This window comes from Paramormyrops kingsleyae, chromosome 16 (genome assembly GCF_048594095.1).
Source record: "Paramormyrops kingsleyae isolate MSU_618 chromosome 16, PKINGS_0.4, whole genome shotgun sequence".
In the NCBI taxonomy this organism is placed as follows: Eukaryota; Metazoa; Chordata; class Actinopteri; order Osteoglossiformes; family Mormyridae; genus Paramormyrops; species Paramormyrops kingsleyae.
In genome coordinates this window covers 23,459,993-23,482,148 of record NC_132812.1, presented here as the reverse complement: position 1 = coordinate 23,482,148, position 22,156 = coordinate 23,459,993, and the positions used below count along the sequence as shown (strand labels likewise).

General features: G+C 48.0%; 2 protein-coding genes across 9 annotated transcripts in view; both read left to right on the top strand.

The window, feature by feature from the left end:
* Nucleotides 1–474: 474 nt before the first annotated feature.
* Nucleotides 475–6,549, top strand: cflara (CASP8 and FADD-like apoptosis regulator a). 4 transcript variants are annotated; one of them, XM_023839923.2, is made up of 11 exons: nt 475–943; nt 1,463–1,802; nt 2,131–2,236; nt 2,950–3,085; nt 3,274–3,348; nt 3,429–3,493; nt 3,581–3,647; nt 3,818–3,870; nt 5,098–5,176; nt 5,259–5,763; nt 6,052–6,549. In XM_023839923.2, exons 1-11 carry the CDS (start codon nt 850–852, stop codon nt 6,179–6,181), a joined length of 1,650 nt encoding a protein of 549 aa, XP_023695691.2. In that variant the 5' UTR covers nt 475–849; the 3' UTR covers nt 6,182–6,549. The 4 variants fall into 4 exon arrangements, with proteins under 4 accessions (XP_023695691.2, XP_023695690.2, XP_023695693.2 ...); XM_023839922.2 differs by having other exon boundaries at nt 3,271–3,348; XM_023839925.2 differs by having other exon boundaries at nt 475–1,321; nt 3,271–3,348.
* Nucleotides 6,550–6,729: 180 nt separating this feature from the next.
* The window catches only part of dip2a (disco-interacting protein 2 homolog A), a 71,594-nt gene continuing 56,167 nt past the window's right edge, over nt 6,730–22,156 (top strand). For 2 of the 5 annotated variants that reach the window (XM_072700903.1, XM_072700902.1), the window contains exon 1: nt 6,736–9,419. In XM_072700903.1, coding sequence (XP_072557004.1) covers nt 9,296–9,419 — 124 coding nt within the window. In that variant the 5' untranslated portion in view covers nt 6,736–9,295. Of the gene's footprint in view, nt 9,420–22,156 lie in introns of all 5 variants that reach the window. The other 3 variants (XM_072700905.1, XM_072700904.1, XM_072700908.1) reach the window with 2 other exon arrangements.

Sequence of the window (22,156 nt, the reverse complement as noted above, 5' to 3'; positions counted from 1 at the left end):
AGAAAAATTTTTAAACCATAATTTACACTGTAATAGTAAATAAAAATTCTTAAGCAATAATATACTTTTATATCTAACATACCAAATATTCAAGAAATAATAATAATTTTCTAAGAAAGAATTTTAAGATGTATTTGTAACATTTAAAAAGAAATAAATGAAACCCTCTTTCTCTACATTCCAAAATTAAAACCTTAAAAGTTTATAAGCATTGTTTGTAACTGGATGCGCAACGTCTACGTCTTTTACTCCCCAGTAGCTTTAAGTTCCCATACCAATTAAAACTACATTCCGATCGTAAGCGAATTTGCAACATCTAACGCTTTGTCAGTGCATGGTCATATAGAAAGAAATAAATTACGTCCAATTAAATGTTTTGTGGGGCGTGGCTTTCACAAAGGTTGCTCTTTTGATAAAATGACGGAGCTGTTTCGTATTTAAGTCTATCAACTTACAACATGTATTACGGCCACATCCGATTCGAGCGCAAAAGTGTTTCAATATTTCGAATGAGTTATTAAGGAAGGATTTTAATTAAAATGTATACATATTTTTAAATAGATCACGGTTGAAAACAGCAAAATAACTCCCGAATCTCCAGAACAGTTTCAATACATTTTTTAATGCGTATGCTGGATAATGTCGACAAAATCGTGAAAAGTCTGCTAAGCAACGGATGACGCATTTAATATAAGCGTCAACTAATTCAACTAATCCAGCTACCTAAAAACGAACTAAGCTAATTAAATACCACTTTCATCGAAATACGTTGCCATGCATATATACGATAACTCCGCAGCTGTACCGTAAAAGATAAGTTTATAGCTGGTATGTAACCTATGCGGAATAATGTCCATTTTGTGGGCGGCTCCGGATCTTCATCATGGCCACCAAGGAAAATGTCTTCGTTTTACTTCTCTCGTTCGCCCAGAATCTAAATATGGTATAGCGTCTTTATTTCCGTTTTTCAGTTAAATATTTAACATGATTTAATGTAGGCCTATTTCTAATAAGATGTGCCCATACGCGGGGCTGTTGACATTTAAACAGTAAATTATACTAGGCGGGTATTCGATTTTGCGGTTGCGATGATCGTAAAACCCAGTAAAGCTGCTTCTCCGTCGATTCTCATCTTAATCGCGAATAGCTATATTCCGCTTCGGAAGTGACTAAACGTTTAAAGAAACGCGTGTGACATTTCCGCGAAAGCGCAGGTAGAAACCCTACGTATATTTGGGGTTTCCCGTTTCCACCCATTTCCGTGTCGTGTAGGAATTATTTAGTGGAGACCCCGTATAGACTTTCTGAAAATGTTTGTAAGGTACGTGAAACTTAATTTAGATTGATATATGTGCCTGTCATTCTGTGTCTCCGGTTAAGGGAATCGGTTGTACTTTTATTTTGTATAAATTGTATTTTTTATGTAAATTACTGTAAACAATACTTGAATATATGTTTGCAGGACTAAGCTACCGGAGCTCCGAAACGTGTACTTTTAACCTTCTTGGACCCGCAATGACCGACGAACAGTGCCAGACAATCAATCGAGTTGTGGAAGAGCTGAACCATGAGGAGCGCCGTAAACTGGCATATCTGTGCGGAGATCTGGAGCCCGAAGGCTGCGTGGAGGACCTGCGGGGGAAGCTGAGCTCCCTGACTCTCGACGTCCGGGTGGGACCGCTAATTCTGCTGGAGCTCATGCTAAAGATGGGACGCTTTGACATCTTAAAGAGGATACTGGGAAGAAACAGGCAGGAGGTGGAAGTGCTGCTGGAAAACGGCTGTGTAGTGTCGGATTATAGGTAAACAGCCCACTTTTATTGTCAATACAGAAGAAACGTATTGAGCCACTGGTTTAGGTAGATCAAGTGAAATCACATGCGGTTAATATAGGCTATTTAACGCTTTCAAACGAGAACAGTTCCTCTAAATCAAGTAATGAATTTATTTAATTCATATCCACGTATTTATATCGCAAATTCGCGGAAATACATATAGATTCAGAAAATCCATTACAGTTAAAAAAATACAGGGAGACTAATGGCTAAGATGGACAAGTAAACAAAATATTTATATTGCTATCAATATATTGTTATTTATATTAATATAAGATAATGTTTTGTATTTCAGATTGCTGATGGCAGATCTAAGTGAGAATTTGGGTAAAGAAGATTTGCGTTCCCTTATATTCCTGCTGAGTGAGATCCTGCCAAAGGGAAGACAGGAGACTGCTACAGTAAGACCCAATAACAGATTGTACCACTTCAGTGAGGGCTGTTTTATGCCAGATTTTATTTCCTAAATGGTTAATGCTTTTTTCCTTTGGAATGGAAGCAATTTTAACCTCATCTCATAATCATATTAAAATTAAACTTAAACATATGGGCAAAAGCCTTCCCATAATCCAACTCCCAGCTGAACTCATGAATCCTGATTTCTCATTATGCTTTTTGAGTATACCACATACCCTGTATTATGTAGTGTGAGTGATTGAATAAGAAGGAATACGAACTATTTAATCATAAGAATCTGAATAGTATCTGACTCCTATGGTATGTAAGACAGACTTAGTTTTACTTTCCCGAGCAACCTGAAAGAGTTCACAGATGGTGTCCTTCAGTGAGTACTGCTGGGGAAATGCTCCATTTCGAAACTTTTTTTTTTCTACTGGAAAAGGGAAATGAGTTAAATTATGTCATTCTGTCACGGGTTTTTATATTGCAAATCACACTTCAATCACCTGCTTTTTTTTTGTCTTGAAAATTTCAGGGATGAGGTATTTTGAAATAAGATTAGCTTTTATTTTTGAATTGACGTCACAGTGGTCTTCTTGCTTTAGATCATTTGGGGAGTTTTTATAAACCTGTTTAAGATGATTGAGGTTAATATGTGGCAGATTATGACAGTGACTACTCTGTGCTGAGCAGCTGTCCTTGTGCCGTGTTGCAGTCTTTTCTGGACGTGGTGGTTGAGTTGGAGAAGTTGAACAAGGTCTCCAGTGAGAAGCTGGAGCTCATCGAACAGTGTCTGAGGAACATTCGCAGAGCAGATCTTGCCAAAAAGGTCCAGCGGTATCAGATGAAAGGTGAGGAATGTGGATCAGGATTAAAAATTTCATAATTTATTGTGTTTCTAATACAGTGGTGATGATACACGGAGTGCTTTTTTCTTGATAAATAGAAAATCTGCACTGGACGCAGTGTGTATAGTGTGGTGTAATGGAAATACCCTTAATCTCCTGCTGACAGATTTTGTTGTTTCTTTGGTCAGTAGTTTTTCCCCAGATTAAATTTTCTGAGCTGGGCTTACCTAATGGTCCAACTGAGCGTGACATTTTTACTTTCGCTTGTAGTTTGTAAGTAAAACCGAAATTAGTTATCATGTTGAAAATGTTAAAGGATTTTACTTATTTATGGTTTTTTTTCCAGGTTCAGGGACACAACATGTTAGAATGTCAAGCCCAAGGGTAGAGCCCAGCCCGGGAATTGCCCGTGTATGTAAACATACAACATGCATGAGTTCCAAGTGCCACGGTGGTGTTTCCTTTAGGCTCTGACTTTCAGTATGTTTGCTCTCACAGTGCCAGATGGTACAGAGCTCCGCCACCAAGCTTCATGCCCCATGTCTGCAACCAATCAGAGCCAACGGTGAGCCCCCACCCCCCACTTCCATGACCCGCATTGGCTTGGGTTCTGTGTCAGTGTGATGTGACTGGATAAGCAGACATCTTATCATGTTATTCTTTGATGTACACATAGCACTGGTTCACTACAGTCTGTTGGTTGCAGAATTTTATATATGCGTTTATCCATTTCAGCTCCAGAGAATGTTAAAATGTCAGTTCCTGAAACAGGAAGACAGTATTGTCAGGTAATGAGCTCAAACCTTTTATTTTAGTGACTCTGCTGGTTTATACCAACCCGTGCTGATCCCTAGATAGCGTGTGTGTGTGTGTTTGCACGCTTACACCCATCGTGTTGACCCACCAGATCCTCTGCGGAGTGGCAGGAGTGTGTAGATTTCTGCAATCATCCTTTTCCTCCCTTTCACACTGACATCTGTACCTATCGGCTTTACCGCTTCTCAAAAATATCCTTTAATACGCTTCCTCTAATCACATTAGTGCTCATGTCATAAAACAGTGGTTCTCAACCTTTTTGCACCATGACCCAGTTTTTACCATCCCAGCTCAGTCTGACCCTATATCAAGTATAGGTTTAAATTAACACTGTGAACAAACGTGCAGTGCACTCTGCAATTTACGCCAATCAATGCCTATCTCACAAATCTGATTGGATGTGCCAGTGAATTTTAAATTAAACATCTGTGGTTTGGCTTCTTGGATTGGTTGAGTGCTCCTAGTTTTACACTAAGCATTTGCAGACACAAGACCCATTTATATAGGTTAGTTCTAGGACTGGGGATGGAAAATCTGATCGTGGATCAGCATAGGCGTTTGCTGGTTTTAAAATGCTTAGGGTCAGTTCTGCCTCATGACCCTTTCAGAACTTGCTGCGACCCATCAGAGACTGGGTAATTATCATTGGTGAATGGAAATCACATTAACGAATTTGGGAGACTGGCGCCCAGCTCTCTCCATTATTTGTATTCTTATTAATTAATTTGTTGCATGGATTCTTGTGACCCAGCAAAAGAACTGTCATATGACGCTTTTCCACTGGCATACCTGTGCCTGAGCCGTACCACAAAGAGAGACTAGTTCCAGCACGCGTCGGTTTTCCACTGCAGAGGGGTCGGTTTGGTAAAGGTGTCGCCGGGTTTGGAGAGTGACAGAGATGCTTATTTACTGTTCACGCAGTGTACATCATGATTTGCTGTGTGCTGATTTCAGCCCTGCTAGTAAGTAGGACCATGTCAGCATGGGTGCGGGTCAGTACGGCTTGCATGCTTCACAACGGGAAACCGTCAGTTCGCAGTACGGCTCGGTTCTTGGTGACAGTGGAAAAGCGCTGATAGTTGGGCTTCATACCCCTCATGTGAGGGAGAAGCTGCCCTTGTTGGTCTTCTCTTGACCCCATCTGCACACAGCCCACCCCCTTGCGTGCTCACTGTCCACTCTCACCCTCTGAACCACAGGACCCCTTGCAGACCTACCGGATGCAGGCTAACCCCCGAGGTGTATGCGTGATCATAGACTGCGTAGGCCATGACGGAGGTAAGTCTCTTTCCTAGCTTTTGGCATTGCATGGGAGGTGCTAATTGGGAACGTCGAAATGACGGAAGCATGTTTTTCTCAGACATGCTGGAGCAGGCTTTCGAGCGACTGCACTTCAGTACGATCCAGCACAAGTGGCCGAATGTAGCTGAGAGCAGGTCCATCCTGAGGATGGTGTCCCAGAGGCACCGTGAGCTCCAGGAATCTGATGCCTTCGTCTGCTGCATCCTGAGCCGTGGTCAGGGTAACAGCCTCCTGGCCACGGAGGAGACTGGCCCGGGTCTGAGCCTAGATGCTGTCCAGCGGTCCTTCTCCACGGAGGCCTGTCCAGGCCTGGCAGGAAAACCGAAACTCTTTTTCATCCAAAGTTACACCGTGGACGCAGGTGCACCGGCCTTTCAGCAACACCACGATGACGACCTGGAAACTGACGGGCCCTCTGTCTCCGCCTACATGGAGTCCGTGCCTTCGGGCGCGGACGTCTTCTGGAGCCACTGCAGCACTGAACACCGGCAGCTGGAGGAGGGCACACACAGTTCTGTGTATTTACGCACCCTGTGTGCTGCCTTGCTGAACGGGCAGAAGAGGTACGGCCTCCCTGTTTATCATTTTATAACACCGTGGCTGTTTGGCCAAGACACTTTTACCTGTTACAATTTTACAGGCTCATAAAGCTTGACATTTCACTGAGCCAGTTGACCATAAATATCTTGCTTTAGGGTGCAACTGGCAGGCCACCATCTTATAACCAGACCTTAAAGCTTTTGGCTATTTGCTTTGCAGCTGTCTGTCTTTGCACCCTGCTGTATCGTGCTAATAGAAGATGCTCTCTCATTCCTCGGCCTGGTGTGAGTGAATCCATTGTTCTTTTTCAGAAAGCGTCACCTTCTAGACATTCACACAGAAGTCAACTCTGTCATCTATGAGTACAACCGGTGCAACGTGGGGAAGGCCTACAGTCTCAGTCTACGGCATACACTACGAAAGGCTCTCTTCCTGCCCTGAAGCAGATCCGAGCAACCATTTGTAAAGTGAACACTAATTCCTAATCTAGTCACATCCTAAGGTGTGTGAAATATATTTAACATGCAGAAAACTGCATCATACTTTTATTATCTTTATTTTTATCATCTTTTATTATCCATGTAGTTAGCATGGTCACCTCTCTTGGGCCAGGGTTCGAGTTTTTGGCTTAGCTCTGTGTGTGCAGAGCTGTGATGTTTCCTTTGAGTACTCTAGCTTCTCCCCTCAGTCCAAAAACACGCTAAGATTAATTACAGTTACCAAACAAGTAATTTTTTTAACTTTTATTTATTGAGTTGAACATGGGACTTTACAAAAATTTAGGTGAATTAAAAAAAGTTGAATTGGTATTTCTGAATTGCTTGTTGTGTGTGTGTGTGTGTGTGTGTGTGTGTGTGTGTGTGTGTGTGTGTGTGTCTGGTTTGTTTCCTCTCTCATGCCCTGTTCTTCCTAGTATGGGCTCTGTGCTCTCTGTGGCCCTCTACTGGATAAGCAGGAAGACCCATTTCAGTCTATGTACATTTCTCAATTGTATAATTAGCTGGTAACTCTAACTGTAGGACTCTCCCATTATGCAAGTCTACAGAAACATTTTTCATGCTTTGTAGCACCACCTGTAATAGGGAATACACCTGCAGGATTGTTTCTGACAACCTTCAGCCAGCTGGGCACTCCTGGATTCAGGGCCGTGTCCCCCATTCGTCCTTGCAGATCCTCTCAAGCGCTCTCGATTTTGGATGGACCTCTGAAGGACATTCAGAGGGTCGTTCTGAAGCCACCGCAGCCTTGTCTTGGCTGTGTGCTTTGGATCGTTCTCGTGCCGTAAGGTGAAGCCAAGCCCAAGGTCATGTTCGGTCTTCAGCAGGTTTTCTTCAATGACGTCTCTGTTTCTATCTTCGTCATTCTCTAATCCACATCAGTCCCTTCCACTGCGAAGTATCTCAGCAGCATGATGCTGCCGGCACCATGCTTCATTGTAAAGATGTATTAGCCAGATTATGTGTGGTACCTGGGTCTCCCACACATGGAGTTTCGCATCTTCAGACCAGATAATCTAGGAATCCGTTAGTGATGTATGGTCAGATGCACATACTCAAGAATGGCTTCCATCAGCCACTAACATGGAGACTTGTTTAATTGGGTGCTGCAGATAGGTTTGTCCTTCCAACAGTTTTCCCCATCTTTTCACATGAGCTCTGATGTTCCATTAATGAGTCAGTTGGGCTCTTGTTCACCTCCTTTACCACAGCCCTTCTTGCCATTACCCAATTTAACACTCATGGGAGTGTCACTTACACAAAAATGTTGCAATGGCAGAGAGAAAAATGATTGGTTCAGAGAGATAACTAATCATCGTACAGGAAATGTGTTCAACCAATCAGATGTCTTAGTCCCACCTCCTCTACAATCTGATTGCTTATCTCTCTGAACCAATAATTTTTCCTTCTGCCCTCAGAACATTTTTGTGTATGTAAAACTCCCATGAGTCAATTTAACCAGCTTTAGTCTTAGTTCCAAATGTTTTCCCTTCGACAGTGATGGAGGTTACCAGGCTCCTGGGAACCTTTAAAACATTGGTATTTTTTCCACCCAGATCAATACATAGCCAGGTCAATACATATCAGTGGTCTGCAGACAGTTCCTTCTTCATGGCTTAGTTTTTCCACTACCATGACCCAGGAACCAAGGGACCCCATTAAGAGAGGTGTGTGCTATTATAAATCATGTCCAGTGAAGTGAATTTACTACAAGGTGAAGATGTTTAGAAAGAAGCAGGATGCATCCAAGCTCAATCTGGAGTGTCATAGTAAAGGGTCTGAGCACATATGTAAATGGGAGGTTACATATGTGCATTTGTAAAAAAAAATCCTGAAAACGTGTTTTCACTATCACGATGTACAGTCTACGTTCGTATTTGGGACCGGAACCAAAGTCAATTTGTATAGTGTAAAAGTCTGAACTTTTTCTGGGTACTATATTAATTACTGTTCATACAAACGCTGAAATATGTTTAAAACCTATTGCATGAATAGCGGTGTTACCCACCGCAGTGGTTCCGCGTTTGGCCGCTAGATGGGGATCTTAGATTTGTAGTCGTGTGGCTTCACGCGCCTCTAAATTCTTCCTTGAGTCTTAAATTTTGTGCCGGATATTGACAGTGCATTGCTTTAATAGGCTGGAAAATCATACCTTCGGATTCTGTTTTTCCGGGAAAAACAAAGCAACAAGCCTGGTGTCTTGAACTATTATCAGATCTTTTTAAAGAATGCATGTAATGAAGTAGAACTGTCAGTATGTTGTGGTATTTAAACTCTGATACATGTTTATTTTGTGGTAGATGAAATGCTATAGCGATTATTTATTTGCATTTAATATGAGATTAATCTAATTCTGTTAGTTAAATGCACTTTACTGAACTCTTGCACACTTGGCAAACGTCATTCCTTTTTCAGTACATTCTATGTTTCTTGGAGTGTAAATACGACTCAATAACCTCACGTGTTTCACGTCAGAGCCCCGCCGAGCACATGTGGGTAGCCCAGTGAGGCTAAAAATCTGTAATAAGCTACAGGAACAAGAGTGTAGACAAATCTGGATCTTGATTGGCATTTTATAGACCTCTTTGTTCTTTTGCGATATTGTTCTCGGATTGCTCGCTTTTAAAGTTAATGCGCTCTCCCGGCCGCCGGACACGCGCGCCTGCAGTGCACGCGCACCATTCTTGGTGCCGCTGTCGGTAGTGCTGCAATGGCGGCACTGTAGGCTTGGACATGGTACCCTGAGTTGAATGGAGTTTTATTTTTTTTAATCGAGGGTGGAGAAGGACGAAGAGCGCGTGAAAGCAGGGCACCGGAACGTATTGGCTCGGAGAGCTTGTATTTGAAGTGGAGATTGGAGGCGGGGAGGTTTGCATTTCTTTCCCCGAGTCGGAGACGGAGCGAGTGTAAGGCAAGGACTGCGAAACCTTTTGCCTACATCTGCATGCAATAAACCGCCGCCGCCAGCCGATCGCTCGTCAGCCAAACGAGGCGAGTCGGATCCTGCGCGAGCACTTCAGCCCCGGACTGAAGCAGATCCAGACCCAGCCGGAGCACCATGGCAGAGCGCAATTCCACTGGATTACTAATGATGATGCTTGAGCCGACACCCGCGACGGCTCTGACCCTGCCGGCGGAGGTGCGGGAGAAGCTGGCCGAGCTCGAACTGGAGCTCTCGGAAGGTGGGTTCGCGAGCACTGGCCGGGCGGCACCGGGCACCGGTCACCAGGCAAACATGATCTCCATCCGGATTGCATGCGCACATCAGAGCTTTTTATGGACGTACCGATGACACGGGCGCTTAACAACTTGGAAGTTTAATACGTGCTGCTGCAATACAACAATCAGACAGGCTTACACCTTAATCGCTCGGTCTTGTGTATGCTAAGGAATTACGGTGCAGCGTGCTCAGATATATAGATTTTAAACGAGCATATGCTACACATCTTAAGTCGAATAACATGATTCGTGTGAAGCGATCCATCGCAATTCACAATAGGCGCACGGATTTATCTTATATGCTGCTAGTAGGTGGTTTACGACGATTTTAGGTGTGAGATCGGAATTCGTAAAACATCCCCATCTATGGCACGTATCTTTTCCCTTGGTTTGCCCGCACGTATCGCTGCTGTGACAGCTGCCTGGACCGCACACATGCCGTGTTGGTTATCGCTGCCAATACGTGTAACTTTGATTGGCGACATGGACAGATTGCGTGCAGACGTCTTCCTCTTATTTTAACAGAAATTAAAGAGGTTTTGTATGCTGTTAGATACTGCATATGCATTTACGAAGGATCTCGTGATTAAAGCCGCGGCATGAAAATGAGCCTCCTAATGTGTGCAGGACTGTTGGCAGTCGGATCGCAGTCCGGCGGGGTAGTCCTGCTTTGTCAGAGGGTGATAGATCTTGTCATGCATGGTGTAGTTTTCTCGCAGCGCCATTAAAATGAGCCATAGGTGTGCAGCTGGGGCTGTCAGACACCAGGGCCTGTATTCTCGGTTCCGCCATGGTGACTGCTGCCTTTACTGCTCTAATCCAAACGGCAAACCTAAACTATGTGTTTTACAAGTTTATAACTGAATCTTATAAAGGCTGGCCAATCGGAAGCATTTAGACCTGTTAGGGTGTTGCAAACGGCACCGTTTAACATCGAAGGTCATGTGTATTCATATATACATTTAGGCACAATTTTCTCTTCGATATTTGCAAGCAATGTAGGCTTGTATTGAATTATATAAATTTAAATTGGTGGTTTAGCTATTGAGATTGCTTTTATTCTTTTGGGATGGGGGATTGCATGTCCAGTTAGTAATTAGGAAGCTGTATTAGTTGTTCTTGATGTACCCTTTAGAACAACTGAGTTATAAAAGTTTCTTGAATAAGGGCCACAGAGCAGCAGTCCTCTTATGTAGGTTACAGAAAGGACACGGTTAGTTGGGCTTACACACAGAAACTGCTCTTGACCTCCCCTGACATTATAATGGTTTGAGCATACTGAGGTGTGTGGTAATCTTATATCCACGGGGTCAGTCCAGAAAGATTGTGTAACAGTGTAGCACTGCTCACCATGTGCTTTTATTTGGAAATCCTTATTGTAAACACTTTCACTGGTGAACAAGACCTTAGTGATGTTTGCGTTTTTATCATACGGCTTTGAAGTCATTATTTTGGCATTCTAAAGTTCTCTTGGCGTAAAATGTTTTTAAAAGTGGAGATTATTTTAACAGACCCGCAATCGGACCGTCATTGTGGGGGCTTTTAGTTATTAATCCTGTATAATGTTATGCACACAGGCATGCGATTACTTGTTCTTTCCCATGTCGAAGATTTGTAGAAAGACAGCGCTGTAAAAGACCTGGGTATTTTGAGGAGGGGTGATTTCTGCTCATTTATCACAGATCAGCGTCACCTAGCTTGTTAAACGCGAGGCCGCGGTGGTTATCAGTATCTTTTAATTTTCCTGAAATAGACTCTTTTGTTCGTCAAGATTTGACCCAGATTCGTGGAGTCGCACCCTCCCTGCCTTTTGTGAGTCTCCAGTTGCCCTTTGTTTTAACACTCCACCCCCACCCCCCCCTTCAGTATGGAGGGGTAACGGTTCAGGTGGGCTCCACTTCAGCAGGAGACGGGCAGATGTGGGCGCCGTCTCGGATGTGCACGTGTGACCCCCCCCCCTAGAGAGGAGCCCCTCAGAGTGCATCACCGGTGTAGCGGAAGTGGCGCGTCTTGCACTGCCACGTGTGCAGCGACAAACACAAAAACACGAAATGAGTCTGTGTGGTTTGCCGCTTGGTGACTTGCGTGCCTGTGATATGCGCTTGTTTTTATTTAGACATGAGGGTGTCAGATTTTAGACCGAACGGGGTTTTGGTTCTCTGTCGAGAAAGGAAAGGTCACGTCATTTTTCTTTTTTTGATTCACTCCTGAGAGATGAAGTTGACGTAAATAGCGTGAGCTTCACCCAACCCCCCCCCCCCCCCCCCCCGCCACACACTACAGCGGGCCACTGCCCTGCTCCTCTCTGAGTCAAAACTAACATTTTGCTGCAAAAGAATTTCCCTGAAAAAATGTATGGTGGGTGCCCATTTTTCAGTGTGTTCCTTCCCCTTACTCTGGTTAGAATTAACAGCAGGGTGGGTGTCAATTCAGTCTCCGTTTCCTTAAACTAGCACTATTCTCGTTATTATTAATACAATTTTCTTTTGTCGCTGAGCATAGCAGTACACCCAAGGGTGCTTACAATTTTTCACTAGCCTGAACTGGCCTAAAATGCTGTCACTGATGCAGGTTTATAATATCGGATTGAAACTTCAAACGCAACACTGCCTTCTTTTGCTATGTCTACTGACACACTTGAAGTGGTTGGTCAGACTGGAATGATTGTCCTTTTCTGGATTGTCGGCCACTTTATTCCCCCGAAATGCACTCTCTTGTTTCCACACATCACCCATGTGGCTGTGGGTGATCTATCTGCGGGAAGAACTCGGTGTCCCATAGATGTCGGTGTCTGCAGAACTACAGCGGTGTTATTGAGTGATCAGAATAGGCTTTAGCTTGACTGGCTCCCAGCAGCTGTATTTGCAGCCAGCCCCCGTCTTCATGGCTCATTTCGAGTCCAGCCGGTGTCTCTGTCAGGTCAGCGTCTCCGATCGGGCGCCCTGTGAATCCGTCGCTTGATCGGGGGGTTGGAACCGTGAGAAGCCCACTGGGACACGTGGGGTGAGGCCGAGGCCCCGGGAACTGGGTCAAGACCACGCGGCGTTCGAGGGTGAGAAAGCACTGGTGATGTCTCACCCACCCAAACACACGCACATGCGCTGGCATCATTCCAGGACGTTTGCGGATAACTGTGGGGCACGGGGACGTTTGGTAATGATCCACATCACGTTTTAATTGGACTGGGGGCCTGAGTATGGCTGCTATCACTGGTCTCTCTCAGCTCCGGGGGGTGGGGGGGGGTCGTTCAGGCAGAGTTTCCTACAGAGAACAGAACAGGAATAGCAGCCGGATGACATTGCTGGGTTTCAATGCCGTTCTTCTCCTCGCGCGTCAGCACCCCCGGAGAGCCGGAGAGCCCAGTCGCGCGGCAAGGTCCCGTGCCTCACTTCGTGAGGCACGGGTCACCCCTGACCTTCATCTCCGTGTCGCCCTGGTTTACGAGCTCCGTCCCTCCGTTTAAAGATGCACGCTGATGCTTAGTTTGATAGTACAGGGGGTCAAGGGGTCATGACGGGCAACGGGCAGTTCCAACAACAGCCATGTGTGTGTGTGTGTGTGTGTGTGTGTGTGTCTGTAAGCCGTTGTCTAGTCCCTGTTTATTCTGCTTCCTCTTCCTGACCCAGGCTTGTCACATCCTGTCCTCTTTTTTGCCTTGATAGCCCTCGGCTGCTCCATCAGCCCTGGCTTCATGTGCCGTGCTCCTGAGGGTCCCTGCGCCCTGTCGCCCCGCGAGATCTCTTGGCGGGGGCCACGCCACTCCTCAGCAGTAAAGTTTAAGTGTGGGGCCCCAACCATCCTGTCCTGGGAGCACTGGGCTGAAAGAGCCGCTGAATCCATCTGTTTAGTCACTGCGTCGGCCAGCGTTCCCTAGCGTCTGCAACACCAGGCCGGAAGCTGAAACTCCAGCTCTGGAATAGATGGATTTAAAGTTCCTCTGTGTTGCTGGAGGGGCTCAAGCTGCCTGAACTGGCTAGATGGGGCTTCCCCACCAGTATTGTCAGATCGGGCCTGACAGATATAATCCTGGCAGTGACAATCCGCATCAGCTGCGGGGAGGATACCCGCCCGAATTTGACGTGTCGCTCTGGCATCCTGGGCGTCTGAGGAGCGCTCACTGGGTGCTGTGTTGCTTTTCTTATTTAGTTTTACGCTACTAGATATTTCAGACAGCAGCATAGCAGCGAGGCTTCTCCTGGGACTCGAACCAGCACCATACTGGTGGCACGTTCATTCATCGGTAATCGCTACATAGGTTGGCACCCGTTCGATTGGTGGCTTACAGGAGCTCACTTACCTCTTTCAGATGAGGGTTTCCGGGTGGACCTGAGGTTACGATCATTGCCTGGGGCCGCGACAGCAGGCTCCCATCTGCCATTCGGGTTGCGGTTTATTAGCTGCTGTGCCGTACTGAGGATCGAACGGCTGCATCTCCTGCTGGGAGGCCGCGACTCCCCTAAATTCAGAGCATCTGATCTTCAGGGCAGCTTTGAAGTCCCCCCCCCCCCCCCCTTCCCAGCACTCTTCTGCTCTAATGGCCTGGGCCACTCTGACATTTCATCTGAGGCCTTGAGAGGAGCGGCTTGTGTCGGGGCGACTGACGGATCAGTTTCTGGTTCGAGTCCCAAGATGAAGTCCTGGCATAACCTGCATTTCCTCAGAAAAATGTCCAGCTATAGCGAAAGCGTAGCTAAGTGATTAAACACGGATGTTAAACCTGAAATGTGGGATTTCCGGGCTCCTCCTGAGTCATGCTGTTGTACCACTGGACATCAGAGGATGCTTGTCCCGTGTTGTGCATCCCGTAGACTTCGTTTGAATGGAGGTGTTACAAGCCGTCTCTTGTCTTTCACGTGGCATCAGGATGCTGCCGGTTAAAGCCAGCTGAGAAATGAACCTGACGCTGGAGCCCCTGGGGTGCGGACCCCCCAGCTGGGAATCCGATCATACTTTTTTCTGGATTTCGTCCCGTGCTGTTCTGTTGGCTGACCCGCCAGCAGGTCGGTCATGTACTTTGTGGTGTTTCCTCTGGCCGGCGTGATGCACAGCTGGCAGTTTGCTCCGTGTGTCAGCGCCGATTGGCACCGCCCCCCCCCCCCTCCCCCGTGTCGGTGGGGTCAGCATTTGAGGAAGGGGTAACGGGAAACGAGAACAGCAGAGTGCCCCCCCCCCCCCCACCCGGTGCATGAGGTGTCGTCTGATAAGGCGGGGGCCGGAAGTTGCAGAACACATGTTGTGAACAAAACAGAGGCCCCCCTCCCTCTGACTGCTCTTTTTAAAAGGCTGAGAATTTCGCACGTCTGTGTGGAATGTCTGCGTGGGAGCAGGCGTCCATAAAAGAAAATGCGAACCGAACGGACGGCTGGCGTTTTCCCGGGGGGGGCGGGTGGATGGGGAATTACAGTGGGGAAAAATGCAGGGAGTGCCTCCGTGCGAGTGGGTGGGCGGGCGGGCGGGCGGGGGGGGAGTGTGGCTAAAGATGGAAGATCGGTGTCCTTTTTTTGACCAAGGGGGTAGTCAGCCCCCTGTATCTGTAATGGTCTTTAAATGACTAAAATATGGTGACTGGGGAACTTGTGTTGATCTTGCATGCAGCTGCATGAGGAAGGATGAGTTGAAATGGGGTTTCTTTTTCACTTTAGTGTTACTAACCCCTACAGCAGTGTTTCCCGGTCCAGTCCCCGGGGCCCCCCTGACGGTCCACGTTTTTGCTCCCTCCCAGCTCCTAGCAAAATGTGGACTGTCTGGCAGGGAGCTCGGAGGGAGTGAAAACGTCCGCGGTCTGTGGGTTCCCTGCGGACCGGATCGGGAAACATTGCTCTAGAGCACGACGAGTCCGGCCACCATCTTTAAAAGCTGATGTGTGCCTGCTGCAGGCTGTCCCCTTTACCAGGTGGGAACTGGTTCCCGTCACCCCATTTCAGAGGAAGGCGCTCCAAGGCATCAGTAGTGTGACGCGTTTAAGCGCCGCGTCCCTGTTGTTTGGCGACACCCCCTCCGCTTTGCCTGTGAAACCTCACAGCCGCGGCAGGTGGGGGGTTGCGGCCTGGGCCTGCGGAAGCAGCCGGTTAGGCGGGCGAGAGCCAGTACTGACTCATAATGCTCCCAAGCGATGGGTCATAAATATGGGCGGGATGGTGGATTATTCATTACGTATCTCGGGATGCTTCCTGACCCCACCCTGGCCCACCGCTGGTGCCGCATGGGGGGGCCGCAGCAAGGCCTGACCCATTTCCCGGTTTACAGGGATGTCTCTCAGCAGGTGTGTGGGATATTCATATCGCTGTGACTGGTGTGACTCTTGTAAGGGAGCGCTAAGGGTGATGATGCACCGGGCAACTTTTTGAGCAATGTTGCTGGGCAACTGCCAGCCAGATGAGACAAAGGGCAACTCGCCCATATCTGGATGATCATGACAATTTGCTCACAGCCGATCAAAGTTTTTGGAGTAGAAATATGTTGCTTGATGTCAATGGGAAAGTGCCCAGCAGCAAATGCCCTGTGTATCGTCACCCTAACTGTGCATTACTGCCCACCAGAGCTGTTTATGGGCTACGTGTTGCTAGCATTGTCAGTATCACGTCTCTCAGGTGAAGGCAGGGAACATACAACCTGCTTCCTACTGTCTTTTCATGGGCCTTGAATGTTTTCTTTGTGGAGCTGGTAGGGGTTTTGGGATACGTTTGCCCTCCCAGGAGTCTCTGGGCTCGTGGAAGCCTTGTCGAGCTTTCTTTAGTGCGACATCTTCACAGGCTTATCTTGCAGTGGCGGCATTGTGGTCACATTCCGCTTTTTTTTTTAGCCATACCTTGTCCTCCCGAGGGCCTCGTTTTCGGATGAGGTTAGTTTCTGTCCAGGTGATAACTTTGTTTGAAGTCAGTTCCCCCGGTCCCTTGACAGCCTGGCCTGTTTCAGCCTCCGCATGTTTGACAGCATGCAGAACAGTGGAACAGATAGCGGTGTGATAACAGCTTTTAATTCTGGTCTGGTTTTGTCTGTCAGAAGAAGAACTCGGTTTCTAATTCTGGGTGTCGGTTCTGAGTTATTGGACGTTATAAACCAAGCCGAATGTGGAGCAATTGACTTGCAGCTTTACGAGTTGGACTCCGCAATAGAAGCCTCGCTTGGGCAAAGTTACCCCCCCGTAATTGTGTAATGAATCCTGATCAGGTTTCCCCCTCACCTGAGGCCAGGAAGGGCACCTGGGGAGGTCAGAGCAGACTTTTGGGATACCTGCCATTGCAATTTCCTGTCTCTCCCCATCCCCTGGCCTCTGTTTCGGGAGGAGGGCCGGTAAATCTGGCCGCTGCTGCCTCTGCTTCTGTGTTGATAATCAGTGGGAGTTCTGGTGGCTTCAGGCCTGAAATAAACGGAGATCCTCGGCGTCTCCCGTGTGGCCTCTCCAGGGAAAGCCGTGGAGGAATGCGGGCTCTGGATGTCCAGCGGCTTGTTTGCTCTCTGTGCTTTTTGATGAGCGGCTTTTCTCCATTTTCTTTAAACGAGGCAAAAATGAACCTCCAGAACCAGCAGGCCAAGATCTTCTAACCCTGCAAACCAGCACTGGGGAAATTGTGTGCTGATAAAGTGAATCAGGCCCGGAAAATCCGTGGGAATGTCCGGGGGGGGGGTGGTGGGGGAGATATTGTACCTTTTTTGGGTACCAGAAATAACCTGCATCGAGCCCACCTGCTCTCTTGTGACGGAGCCCAGAGATCTGTAGATCTCCAGAAGTACGCGGGGGTCCTAGCTGAAAGCCGGGTCGCGCCGGTTCCGAATCCTACGGCTTCCTCACTGTGCACAGGGAGACGGCCTCACCCTGAATGCCCCCCACCCCCGCACAAACACACGCATGGAGCGCAGTTCCTCTGATAAAGTTCTTGCAGGCGTCGGGAGTGTCCTGGACAGAACAAAGCCCTCGGTTTTGATGAGGACCACTCTTCCGATGACTCATTCGTTCCAGAAGTTTCTGGATAGCCCGTTGTGGACAGAGTGGGGCGTTTTATGAGGAAAACCAAAAAATAAAATAAAATACTGTCTTATTGACATGTCTATGCCTTCTGGAAGAAATACAACAATTCTTGAAGAGCTGAAAAATGTATGGTTGTGATCAGTGGTATCAGAATAAGTGAGGCCGCTCCCTGTGAAATGTGAGCCATTTGAAAATCATGTGAAGCCATGACATCATATGTGGGAAATGGATGATGTCATCGCCGATGCTTCCTGTTTTGGGAGAGACATTTGAAAGTTCATGCCGACCTCTGATGGAGGAACGCCGCTGAATGAAGATGCGTTCGAGGAGCGTCAGAGGATTGGATTTCCTGTGGGCTGCTTGTGCCGTGATTCAGAATAAACCTCTCTTGCTTTTCCAGGCCTTTCTGCTTGGCATTCGGGGGTGGGAGATAGGTTATTCAGAGATGATTGTTCCGGTATTTTCCGTCTGTTAATGTGAAACGTTTTACTCCATTTAGACTCGGTCATTTTCAGTCATATGTTTCTTTTAATCTCTTTTCCATAATGGCTTATCCAGTAGCCGTTGTGGTTGGGCTTGGAGCCTATCCCAGGAAGCACAGGCCACATGGCCAGGACCGCCCTGGATGGACCAGTCCATCACGGGACACGGGCTCATGACTTAAGGGAGATTTCTAGACACCAGTTTACCATACTGTGTGTTTTTGTACTGTGGGAGGAAACTGGAATGAACACAGGTAGAACACGCAAACTACACGCATGGAGCTCGGGTAGGCATCGAACCCAAGCTCAGCAGGCATGAGGCTGCAGTGATACCCACTGTGGCACCCCCCGTTTAACCAAAATCCCAGTCGTTAGCCCTTTCGCGTCATACCCATTGTCCTCTCAGTGCCCCCTTGCGATTTCTCAAGTGGGATGATGCTAATCCCAACCTCCTCTGGATCATTTACCTTTATTTTAATTACTTGAACAAAGAGGACTTTGTGACCAACCAAATTGGCCGCATTCCAGCTACAGTAGACCAACGAGTCTCGCAAATGAACGCAGCATGCAAATTGAGGTTTCAGGTGCTGGTTCTGTGCACTTACCCCCCGCAGTTCCAGGGCACAGCCTTCTGGAGTTCTCTTGTTGTGCAGTTTGAGGTGTTGGACTGTGCCCTTTGATTTGATGCTGTGAAATGTGTGTGTCTGTGTGGGTGTTTGGGGACTGACCAGTGAGACTGGCGTATATGTGTGTGGGTAGGTTTTGTTGTTCTGTGGGAACACGTTTTGCAGTCGTCTTGGGTCAGTTATTTTCCTCACAAACCTAACACCTTTCTTGGTGACTGTATCCATTTAGAACAAAAAAGGGCAAAGCATGTTTTGTTGCATTTTCCCTGTGTTTGTGAGTTTTTGCGGTTTGGGTTCAGAGATCGTTAGTGACCCAAAAATGGCAGCCGTGCAGATTTAGCTACATGCATGCATGGTTCCTTTTTCTGTGGGAGTTTATTTGCATCCTGGGAGCGTGTCTGTATGTGTGATAAGCAGGCCTGACCGCACGAGCTGGGCTCTGCTGACGTGTCTGCCTGTCCATAAATTTAGAAATCCTTTATTTGCCATTTGCACAAGTACGAGTGCATTGGAATTCTTCTCTCTGCCTAGGCCAAGGCCCGGGCTTGAACTGGCAACCTTCCGATCATTGGCACAGAAGCTTAGCCCACTGAGCCACTCGCCACCCCCTGCCATCCCCCCCCCCCCCCCCGACCTGAGGCAACCTGATTGCCATCCTACTCTCCACTTCTCCTTCCCTTGCTGGTTCCCCAGCTTCCTGAATTTGAGCACCGTCACTTTAAAAATGAGTCACTTGAAATGGAAAGTCATGTGATTATGTGGAGCCCCCTCCTCTTACAGCTTCCTGAATTTTATTTATTATTTGAAAAAATATTTCTCCCCTCCTCTGCAGCTAAGTCTAGATACCATTGCTATGTTGAGGTACACACCTTATTGGAACAATTGAGTTATTTTAATATAGATTACAAATATTTTATCTAGGGATGCTGGTTGAATGTAAACATGGGCCTTGTGTTTGCTCTTGGCATCGGAGTGGCCTTGCGACGACCCGTATCTGTTGGGCTTCCTATGAGGATGGAAGCGCTGCCCCTTTAAATCTGTTCACGCCATTGTGTGTGGCTTGTTTTGCGTCGTTGCCATGGCAGCACCCTTCCTGAGTAGCATGACCCTGGCGAGGATGGGGTCAGCACTCGCAGGTCAGCTGCGTGTCTGTTACCGTGTCTGTAATGAGTTGGCCTGTTGGCGTTATTGCATTAGAAACGTATCTCAAGGCTGCACATGCAGGGACCTCTGCCCCGCCTCGCCCCCCCTCCCCCCCCCCCCCAGCCGCGTGCGGATATTAATTACCCGTGAAAACGTCCATAAACTAAACGTGAGCCTTTGCAAGCATGACAGGGGCAGTTTGTTTACAAACGCCGTTCTCCGGTGATGATGACGAACACTTTCAGTGCCCACAGTGGAAGGATTAGATTATGAAGGAAAGGAAGCAGCAGGTGGCGCAGTGGTTAAAGACACATACTTGTAAACCAATTGTTGTCCTAGTAAGAGCTCAGCTGTTGAGTAAAGACACTTAACCCGATTTGCTCCAGATAATTATTTAATTGTAAGTCAGGAAAACGGTGAGCTGCTTTGGACGAAACGTAAGATGTTTCTACCGTGGTGGTAAGTAGGGTGATCCGATGCGTCACTGAGACGGTGAGGCAGGAACTGTCGTCTCACAGAAACCCGGTTTATGGCCAAATGCTGCTCATGATCAGCCCACCCCCCCCCGCAGGCTGCCTGATTGGCTCCGGCCTGCATCTCCGAAAGCCATTCCTGGAGGGGGTCTTTGGGAAGCCCCGCTTGTTGCTCTGTGCCGGCCAGACAGGATGGTGGCGTGTGGTGCTGTCAGATGGACCAGGGAGGGGGGAGTCGTGGTGAGCCAGTCTGGGGGGGTGGGGGTTTGCGGCCAGACATTTGGGCCAGACCGACCAGATTAGCTGCAACGAGGACCCAGACTGAGCTGCAGTCTGCTTCCTGTTTCTTCTTTTTTTCCCCTTCTATCCCTCCCTCAGTCACACACTCTGCTAGCTTTCTCATACACTCATCCCTTGGGCTAAGGGACTCAGTACTGCCACCTAGCTGCTTTCACTGAGTCAGGATTCTTGTTTGTTTCCCCTCCCCGCAAACCGCTGAAAAAGCTGAGAATTCTAAATTCTGTATCCCATGATGCCTTGCTACACGGGGCAACAGGATAGTTGTCTGTGACGTGGCAGATCTGACGGTGCCTCGCGTGCTTCCTGGGTACTGGGCAGGTGTCCCCCTGGCCCCATAATTGCCCTGCACTGTGGGGCAACCCCTAGCGAGGCCTCTGTGTCCTCCAGCTATTCAGGGGCACCTGCACCGCGTCATGGCGGGGGAGTGTGGATCCGATCGAGCGCTCGATGGGCGCAGTGCGCAGGCTTGCCCATGCACGCCGGCGTGTTTCTGTCTGCTTTTCCAACCTGCTGTGCATTGCCTGATTTTTACCCCTCCCCCCCCATCATGAATGTCAAGATTTTTGGCCAGAGCCTCCCTTTGTGGAGCCCCAGCCAATCCAAATATTTGATTAATTCTACCCCTTGATTAGATGATTAAGGTGAGCATCTGGATACTGTGGAACGTCACTGGCTGCATTAGGTTGAGTTGGGGTCGTGAAGCCAAGTCTGACGGTATCGCTGTGGATTTGACACCGTCCCCGTTTGCCGCCAGGAGCAGCACGAGGACGTTTTTAGGGTGCATGACCGCCTGGTCAATCCAGCTGCTACCCAGTGGGCCTCAACAGTCAATAACGAAAGCAGCCTTTCGCACTACAGTCGCTGGTCAGCAGGTTGAGTCACTCGCGTGGTGATGAGCTCGTGTATCTGCCTGATCTGTCCTCTTCCCCTTTGCTCCATGATGCGGTTTCACACGGGACAGCCGCCATTCTCCTCCAGGGACATAATACACATGAGCTGAGCGCCCACAGGAAATGATGTCGTAAGTAAACAGGAAGTCTCCTCAATACGCTCCTGCTGCTGGTCAGATGTTAGGAGCCCCTCCAGCTTCCTGTTGTGGTGGCTTTGCGTGTGGGGGGTCACCTCTCTGGTCCTGATGCTGTGGCTGGGGATCCCCCAGGTTACTGTGTCCTCCTAGTCTCTGATACTTGAGGGGCCTCTGGGGCTTTGATCTTTCCCAGTCTGATTCCGGGATTTGTAATTACGCAAACTGGGAGACCTCCAGCTTAAACTGAGCCTTGGTCAGAGAGGTCTGGTCCTGATGGTGGCTTGGGAATGTGTGTTTTGTGCCTGTTTTTCCCCGGTGGTGGCGGTGGCGGCAGGGGGGGGGGGCTCAAATGCCAGTCTGCATGGGAGAGAGTCCGGAATATCAGTTGCCTCATTCCCAGTGATCTGGGAAGTCAGTTACTGAGGTAATTTGTGGGCCGCTTCAGATGATGAGCCGTGAATGGAGGCAGAGATCCCAATTGCGCTGAGACCTTAGTGACCCTAATGAGCTCATTGAGGAGGGGGGGGGGGGGGGGTTACTGCTCAGTCAGCCAGTGAGAACAGAGGCAGGGGGTCTGCACCACCCTAACTAGCCCCTCTCCTCAGCAGCTGTGCTCTCGGGGTAATTTCCATTTTAATCGAGATTCTGTAGGATTAACTGGAATAACTACACATGGTGAG